At 34.9% G+C, this 9,205-nt stretch overlaps 2 protein-coding genes across 2 annotated transcripts; both read right to left on the bottom strand.

Moving 5' to 3' along the window:
• Positions 1-1,538: 1,538 nt before the first annotated feature.
• Positions 1,539-4,334, bottom strand: LOC136849380 (uncharacterized). Its single transcript, XM_067122733.1, has 5 exons — positions 4,086-4,334; positions 3,287-3,792; positions 2,881-3,017; positions 1,970-2,630; positions 1,539-1,794 (listed from the first exon to the last, which is right to left on the bottom strand). Exons 1-5 carry the CDS (start codon positions 4,332-4,334, stop codon positions 1,539-1,541), a joined length of 1,809 nt encoding a protein of 602 aa, XP_066978834.1.
• A 138-nt stretch (positions 4,335-4,472) lies between these two features.
• On the bottom strand, positions 4,473-5,009 carry LOC136849381 (uncharacterized). Its single transcript, XM_067122734.1, has one exon. The coding sequence runs from the start codon at positions 5,007-5,009 to the stop codon at positions 4,473-4,475; it is 537 nt and encodes a 178-aa protein (XP_066978835.1).
• Positions 5,010-9,205: the final 4,196 nt, after the last annotated feature.

Consider the following 9,205-nt stretch of genomic DNA (forward strand, 5'->3'; position numbering starts at 1 on the left):
TATATATATATATATATATATATATATATATATATATATATATATATATATATATATATATATATATATATATATATATATATATATATATATATATATAGATATATATATAGATATATATATATATATATATATATATATATATATATATATATATATATATATATATATATATATATATATATATATATATATATATATATATATATATATATATATATATAAATATATATATATTGTGGTGAATACAATATAGCCTACTAGGCTAAACAACTGCTTCCAGTGGTGCTTGCTATCACCTGTATTGAATCAGTCTACAACCACCCTTTAACTGCAAGCTACAGAACATAAGACTGATCATTCATCCAACAAGTGATGTTGGGCTAGCAGAACTATTCATTCAGTGGTGAATGAACACATTAGAATAGATAGGTTACTCTAGGTTAGCTAAGTAATCACTGGCCTAGATGTTACTTATGAACTGTAAAGTTTCTGAGGTACTTAGTACTATACTAAATCTGTACATTGACAGGTACTGTAGTGGCTTACTCCCACTGGTACAATCACCATAAATTCTAAGCTTAGGCTAACAACCCAACGCCTACCGTAGCTCGTTGACTTGATGCAAGATATAGCTACTACTATTAGGTCTAGGTTCAAATGAAAAGCTTTTACAAATTTATAACAAAATATAATTAAGAAAAACATATATATCTAGTACACCAAAATTACATCACAGGCTTTAACGCTACCTTACTGAACATCACGTTTATTACTTAAATGTAACTGAAACATATATAGCTAGTATGAAAATCAAGAGTCCACTTGGTAGGTAAGCAATGTAAACACGAAATAGGCTATCAGGGTACTCTAGTTAATGAAAATCTCAAACAAGTCAGTCATAGGTAGGTATTACTAAAGCTTATTGCTAAGGTACCAAAATCTCAATGAATATAAGATTTACAAATATGATTCCCACAGCTACCAAGGTCTTGGAGATAGGACATGACTATCTTTTCGAAAAAACATAGTCTTACAAACATGGAAGACTTATCTGTAGCTGTTCCAGACGCCTTCTGCCTGCCAGGAAACAACGACATCAGAAATGACTCATGGCAAATAAGTCACAGTTAAATAATGAGATAAGCGTTACAAAATGATATTGTCCCTTCATAAACTCAAATTAGCCTTACAAATTTAATACTTTCACTCATGACAAATGGAACATTACAATTTTGGTTTCATACTGATGATGACAAAGTTACAATCTCAAATATAAACTCAAGCACAGAAGGGCAATCTCATAACAAACTTTATGCCAAAATATACATTTTTTCATACAAACTAAAGTTCCAATACTTCTGCAAACTTAAACTTCACTTTTAGGTTACACAAACAAACAAAACAAATCAAGTCCTCAATCACAGAAACTCTGCATGGATTCACATATACACAGAAATTGTGTGTGGTTTCTCAAATCACTACACTCTCCCCAAAAAAGGGGTGTAGGACAAATCTAACTACTGTACATGAAGGCCTCACAAGAGATCATTATCTATTAAATCTCTGCGCAACTGTTCCGCTTTGCATGCGGCATGGCGTTTCGGCCTAGGCGGTGCATTGGGTACTGCCGGAGGAATCGGTGATGCTATGGGTTCCACATCAGGAATCACCTCATGATGCAATTCTAATGGAATTAATTTGGAAATAGGTCTCATATATTCTACATCTGCTGTATGAACTATCGCACTCCGGACAACATCATCATTGCCCTTTATTAACTGGGTAACTAACCTAAAGGATAATTGGCTCTAGTCTTATTTTCTATTAGCACAAGTACTAAATCACCAACTTTCACCAAACAAGATTTGTCTTTGGCACAAGTTAAATGTCTTTCCTTCAGTGATGTGAGGTAAGAATTCATCCACACTTTCTCATACTTCTTCAATAGGTCTGACAGTCAGCATACTGTACTCTCAAATCCAAATTTTCTCTATATGGAACATCCGCTCCAAAGGAATTCAGAGGTGGGAACAGGGTTACTGTTCTTCCATATATCAGATGAGAAGGACTGAGATACTCCTCTCGGATGTCTTCTGACAAATAGGTAAGTGGACGAGAATTGATAATACACTCAATTTCGCATAAAAGAGTGCGTAACTCATTAAATGAGATGCGTTTCTTAAAGAGAGATTTATGAAGGCTACTCTTGACACTTCCAATCAGTCTCTCAAAGAAACCACCACTCCATGGTGAACGAGGGGTGTTAAATTTCCACACTATGTTGTTATCTTGCATATATGTTCTTACTTCTGGTTCATCTTTGATATCATTAAGAAATCTCTCTGCTCCTCTAAAATTGGTACCGTTATCAGAAATGACAACAGACGGGACACCGAACCTTGCACCAAATCGGCGAAGGGCTAATAAGAATTCTGAGGTAGTAAGAGAACTACACAGTTCTAGATGTACTGCTCTTGAGGTAGTACAGGTAAACAGGCAAACATATACTCGTTCACTGTCACTAGCAGTTGCAGGATCAACAATAGTTATAGATCCAGTAAAGTCTACTCCAACAGAACTGAATGGTCTGACATATCGGACTCTCTCCTCTGGTAGGGGAGGTGGACCTGGTTGAGGGATAGTCTTACCAACTACCTTTCTACATAGCACACATTTACTAATGATATTCTTTATAATGACTCTGGCTTTTGATATCCAAAATTGCTGTCTAAGACCCAGCAATGTTTGACTTAACCCACAATGACAATGATGATTATGATAATGAGTTATGATTAATTTGGTCAAGGATGTTTGGCAGGTAAATAAATTGGACATTGTGTTTCAGGAGACAGATCTGAGTTCTGTAATCTACCTCACAACAAATCAACTGGTCTTCATTCATAAACATATCAAGTTGCTTGGCCAAATTCAAAATTTCTGTAGCTGGTTTAGGACTCTTCTCTGGCTGTTTCAAATATTCAAATAAAGTAGGAAAACTCTGTAACTGAGCTAATCTTATGCAGGAATGTAAAGTATTCAACTTGAATTTATCAGGGAAATACTTATTACAAAATTTCATGACTTTTGATATCACTCTCATTACTTTAGTAAGAGTGGAATATCTTCCCATATCAAATACAGGACAAATAGGTTGGATTATGTTTGGTTCTACTAAAATTTCTGATACTACTGCAGAATTGCAAACAAATTCCTTCTGAGGCGGGTACTCAAAGGATTAAGCAAAAATGAAGGTCCATGTTTCCACATCAAACTGTTAGCTAACTTTGAAACGGTAACACCTCGAGTTACTAAATCTGCAGAATTCTGACTGGAGGGAACATGTAATATGCACAAATTATAATCTCTTCGTAAGGTGCGAATTTCAGCAACTCTATTTCTCACAAATACTTCTGAAGATTTATCATGATATACCCAACTAATTGTGACTTCACTATCAGTCCACAATGTACAACTTCTAAATCCAAATTCATTGTTGGATAAGAGGGTCTCAGCTAATCGTGTTGCAAGTGTGAGTGCAAGTAATTCTAATTTGGGAATGGTAAGTGGAGGGCTTGGTGCTACTCGAACTTTACTCATAAGGAGATTACTAGATTTGTTTCCTGAATCCACAGCATAAGCTACTAAACCATATGCTACTGCTGATGAATCACAAAAGATATGTAAATCTGAAATGTTTGGATTAATTACACATCTTGGGAATTTAATGGCAGAGATCTGACTGAGACTCTGGCAAATGCTCTGAAATTCTTGAACTAATGACTCAGGTAACTGTTCATCCCAAGAATATTTACATTTCAAAGCTTCTGTATAAATAACTTTCCCTTGATCAAAACTGGTGACAAAAATCCTAATGGATCAAAAACACTAGAAATTACAGATAATGCTAATCTTTTGGTGATTTGATGATGCATACACTCCTCCTCCATACTTTCTTACTTTGGTATAATGATATTTCATCACTGACAGAATTCCATGAGATACCAAGAACATTAACGTCATGTAAGTTTAGTTTCTCCTGATTAATACCAATATCTTCATTAAATTTTTGAATTGTTACTCACCCAACATTGTAATGGCATAGATGCTTCAGACATAATAGCATTAATTTGAGGATAGTCACTCTTCAGCTGGTCTACATGTACATAAGTATGAGCAAAGTTGTCTACATAAAAACGTGAAATCAAAGTTTTTGCTAATGGATTAGAATGATTCTCTAGGTGATAGGTTAGTATTTTCTGAAGTAAAAATGGAGATGATGTTACACCAAACAGGACTACTTTAAATCTATAGGTGACAACTTTCTGAAACATTTGATCGTCATACCATAAAACCTACAATAGTCCCTACAATTTGGAGAAATACCTATGCGTAAAATGCTTTCGATATGTCTGCAACAACTGCTACCGGGTTAGTACGAAATTCAACAAGAGATTCAACAAGTTTACTGGTTAGGCTAGGTCAGTTAACAAGCAATCATTCAAACTCTTTGACTTTGAGTCTGCTTTACTAGAAGCATTAAACACTACTCTAATTGGAGTGGTAGGGGAATTCTTGTACACTGAATGATACGGAAGATAATAAGTCAATCCATCTATGACTTCTGGGTTGTCTACTTCCTCTATGAATCCCAAATCTAAATACTCACTGAATATCTTGGAATACTGTTCATAAATTCCTGGACGAGCAGCAAAGGATTTGGAAAGTGACTTCAACTGACCATAAGCTTTACGATAATTAGTCGCTGGTCTTTCATCACTCTTGAATGGTAACTCGACAAAATATTGATTGCCTACCCTTTGGCAAGTAGATTCAAAGTGACGTACTGACTGAGTTTCCTCTGGTGTAAGGGTTTCTGTCTTTATACCTACAACATCAAGTTTCCAAAGGTTTTCAATTTGATTCAATTCTGACTCTGGTAACTGAACTCCAATACGTGCAAAAAAAACGATGCTGAACGCTAATGTTATTAACAGTCTGAGAGCCATCTGCCCATTTTGGCATAGGTCCAAAAATAATGGAACCTGCTGGACTACTTAAAAGTACAACTCCTGAACAAAAGTACTGTTTGTCACAAATCTAGAGTAATAATCAGCACCTATTACAAGTCCGATATCACTGATGACATCTGAGTTAATATATGGATCAACAAGTTTGATTCCCTTTTCTTTGAGTTTCTTTGCAACATTAGCAATACCAGGTATATGTAACTCAGTATTCACTTCATCATAAACTACAGCAAAAATAGGAATACGCTGTGTACCAACACGCACAACAACACGAACGACGTCACAGGTTACAGTCTGAACATGATTACCAAATGCGATAAGTTTGAGCGAAATGGAGTACATCGGTTTCAACTTGAGACGGGATGCTAAAGCAGAATGAATAAAAAGTGCGCTGGGCTCCAGTGTCTAAAAAGACACGAACTACTTCCCGGACACCTGATCCTGAAATCTTAACTATAGCGGTAGGAAGTGCTGTTGAGGTCAAAGGAACTTTCTCGGTCTGAGTATCAGTCTGTACTGAACTGACAATACTGTTAGAATTTTCAGCTACAGTTACGGTTCTAGACCCTTTACCATTACCGACTAACACCTGACTGGTAGGAGACTCACTGCTACTTAGGTTAGATCCTTTATTAGATGTTACCTGGGAAGGGTTAGTTGCTACTTGGTTAATAGAGGCACTACCATTGATTAGTTTCATACAAAGAAATGTATGATGTTTTCCCACTACAATGTCTACACTCTGGTGTTACTCTACAATCTGAAGCTCTATGACCTTTCTTCATACACAAAAACAACAATCTAAATCTCTTATTCTATTTTTCCTAGATTCCCATGTAGGATACTTTGAACAAAGCTTAGAACTATGGGTTTCTGAACAAAACATACAAGGCCTATTCCATGAGGTCTGAACTTTAGATGAATTTGCCGTGTTAACATTTGACTTTTGGGAAGACACTGTTACTTGCTTGGAAATGCTATTGGTCTTATTAAAGTTTTGATTATGTCTTGTCTTTGAATGTGAACTTAAATTTGAAGTCTGATTACCCGTTGAGTTTACAGACTGATCTGAAAGGGACTGGGAACATTCCATGACTTTTATAAGATGACCAATTCCATTTGAAAGCTGTTGCAGTGTCAGGTCATAAGTACTGTACTTATTGAATAGATACTCTAAAGTTTGAACACTAAGTTTCTTGGAAATTATATCTTTGAGCAAGTAGTCATCACAAGGTACTTTGGTTACACTTTCTATTTGCAATAACAAACGTTCAAATGTTAAACGAAAATCTGTTAAATCTTTAAGGGTATGTTCTGGGGGTTTCATATTCATAAGCTGTAAATGTAGTTGTTGCAGCAATTGCTTATCATCTGCAAATCTAGACTTCAACAATTTAAGGGCAACACTATAATTATCATTTGTTATGGATAAGCCTTCTATGGTTCTATAGGCTTTACCTCTGAGATAGGATCTAAGCATATTAAATTTCAACACTGGATCAATGTCTTGACGACTATCAATGAGGCTACTAAAGGAATCCCAAAAACTGTTCCAATGACTTAATTCCCCATTAAATTCAGGAATCTTTATTTCTGGTAACTTAGGATGGGAAGGTGCTTTGCAGGTACTACCACTTGACTAGGAGTGGGATTAGAGAAAGTTTGTCCCACAGGGGTGACTGAGCTAATCTAGAGTCTATAGCAGACTTAAGATCCGTTTGTAGTTTCCATGCATTACGTTTCAATGCTCTGTGGTCTCTACACTCCTTATCATATTCAGAACTATCAATGGCATCTTGGCAAACTGACCATAAGTTTTCAAAGGACTCATATTCCCTTGCTAACTGAGATTCAGAAAACTGTAAAGAACGGAGGGTAGGTGAAGGAGTTACTTTAAGTTCATCTTCTAATAAGGAAATGATATCCCCTCAGGTCGTCACAAACAACCTTATATCTAAGATATGACTTGGATTCATCAACCGCAGCAGCCATTACTACTGACAAGGTTAACAAAATATATCACAAAAATCAGATCACATACAAAACATTCCCACTAAGGAACAAATCAGGTTTACGTACATAGGCTAGGCTATGCACAACACAAAATAAATGATAGTCAAAAGTAATTGACGTTACAAAAAATGGGTAATGTAGTAGGCTAGGCTACATAACAGTAACTTGGTACAAATTTCTTAAATCCTAGAAAAGGTACACAAAATCCAAACCAAGTAGGTAAATTTTCTCAAGCAAACATCTGCTCATAGCTAATCTGAACTTATTCTCCAGACCTAAGAAATCATATTTGTAAACACTGTCGCAAGTAGGTTAGGCTAATTAACATTATATCCGGTTCCGAAGGACCAAAGTTCAAGGGTGTGGTGAATACAATATAGCCTACTAGGCTAAACAACTGCTTCCAGTGGTGCTTGCTATCACCCTGTATTGAATCAGTCTACAACCACCCTTTAACTGCAAGCTACAGAACATAAGACTGATCATTCATCCAACAAGTGATGTTGGGCTAGCAGAACTATTCATTCAGTGGTGAATGAACACATTAGAATAGATAGGTTACTCTAGGTTAGCTAAGTAATCACTGGCCTAGATGTTACTTATGAACTGTAAAGTTTCTGAGGTACTTAGTACTATACTAAATCTGTACATTGACAGGTACTGTAGTGGCTTACTCCCACTGGTACAATCACCATAAATTCTAAGCTTAGGCTAACAACCCAACGCCTACCGTAGCTCGTTGACTTGATGCAAGATATAGCTACTACTATTAGGTCTAGGTTCAAATGAAAAGCTTGTTACAAATTTATAACAAAATATAATTAAGAAAAACATATATATCTAGTACACCAAAATTACATCACAGGCTTTAACGCTTCACCTTACTGAACATCACGTTTATTACTTAAATGTAACTGAAACATATATAGCTAGTATGAAAATCAAGAGTCCACTTGGTAGGTAAGCAATGTAAACACGAAATAGGCTATCAGGGTACTCTAGTTAATGAAAATCTCAAACAAGTCAGTCATAGGTAGGTATTACTAAAGCTTATTGCTAAGGTACCAAAATCTCAATGAATATAAGATTTACAAATATGATTCCCACAGCTACCAAGGTCTTGGAGATAGGACATGACTATCTTTTTCGAAAAAAACATAGTCTTACAAACATGGAAGACTTATCTGTAGCTGTTCCAGACGCCTTCTGCCTGCCGGGAAACAACGACATCAGAAATGACTCGTGGCAAATAAGTCACAGTTAAATAATGAGATAAGCGTTACAAAATGATATTGTCCCTTCATAAACTCAAATTAGCCTTACAAATTTAATACTTTCACTCATGACAAATGGAACATTACAATTTTGGTTTCATACTGATGATGACAAAGTTACAATCTCAAATATAAACTCAAGCACAGAAGGGCAATCTCATAACAAACTTTATGCCAAAATATACATTTTTTCATACAAACTAAAGTTCCAATACTTCTGCAAACTTAAACTTCACTTTTAGGTTACACAAACAAACAAAACAAATCAAGTCCTCAATCACAGAAACTCTGCATGGATTCACATATACACAGAAATTGTGTGTGGTTTCTCAAATCACCACATATATATATATATATATATATATATATATATATATATATATATATATATATATATATATATATATATATATATATATATATATATATATATATATATATATATATATATATGATGTTCACTGGCATTGCAGTGACCATGGAAAACATTTTCACACACCACACACACACACACACACACACACACACACACACACACACACATATATATATATATATATATATATATATATATATATATATATATATATATATATATATATATATATATATATATATATTGATGTTCACTGGCTCATAGTGACCATGGAAAACATTTTCACCCATACAGTTTTGTAATATCGTCCATTAAAATAAGAGAACAACCAGAAATTTCAGCTCCTGAGACTTTGCCATAGTGTTTGATTAAACATGTGTATATTTCGGAGACGGAGTTCTGTTGAATCAATACACTGGAAACAAATAAATGGAAAATGTTGCCAGAGCTAAAATAACAATCAAACTAAAACCAATTAGGAAGCATTACTAGAGAAGGGAGTAAACCACTCC

This window comes from Macrobrachium rosenbergii, chromosome 21 (genome assembly GCF_040412425.1).
Source record: "Macrobrachium rosenbergii isolate ZJJX-2024 chromosome 21, ASM4041242v1, whole genome shotgun sequence".
Classification (NCBI taxonomy): domain Eukaryota; kingdom Metazoa; phylum Arthropoda; class Malacostraca; order Decapoda; family Palaemonidae; genus Macrobrachium; species Macrobrachium rosenbergii.

Coding starts and splice junctions, on each gene's coding strand:
- LOC136849380 (XM_067122733.1), bottom strand. CDS start 4,334: ATGTTTCAGAAAGTTGTCACCTATAGATTTAAAGTAGTCCTGTTTGGT. Junction 3,793..4,085: donor CTATGCCATTACAATGTTGG/GTGAGTAACAAT, acceptor TGGGATGAACAG/TTACCTGAGTCATTAGTTCA. Junction 3,018..3,286: donor CGAGGTGTTACCGTTTCAAA/GTTAGCTAACAG, acceptor TTCCTGCATAAG/ATTAGCTCAGTTACAGAGTT.
- LOC136849381 (XM_067122734.1), bottom strand. CDS start 5,009: ATGGCTCTCAGACTGTTAATAACATTAGCGTTCAGCATCGTTTTTTTT.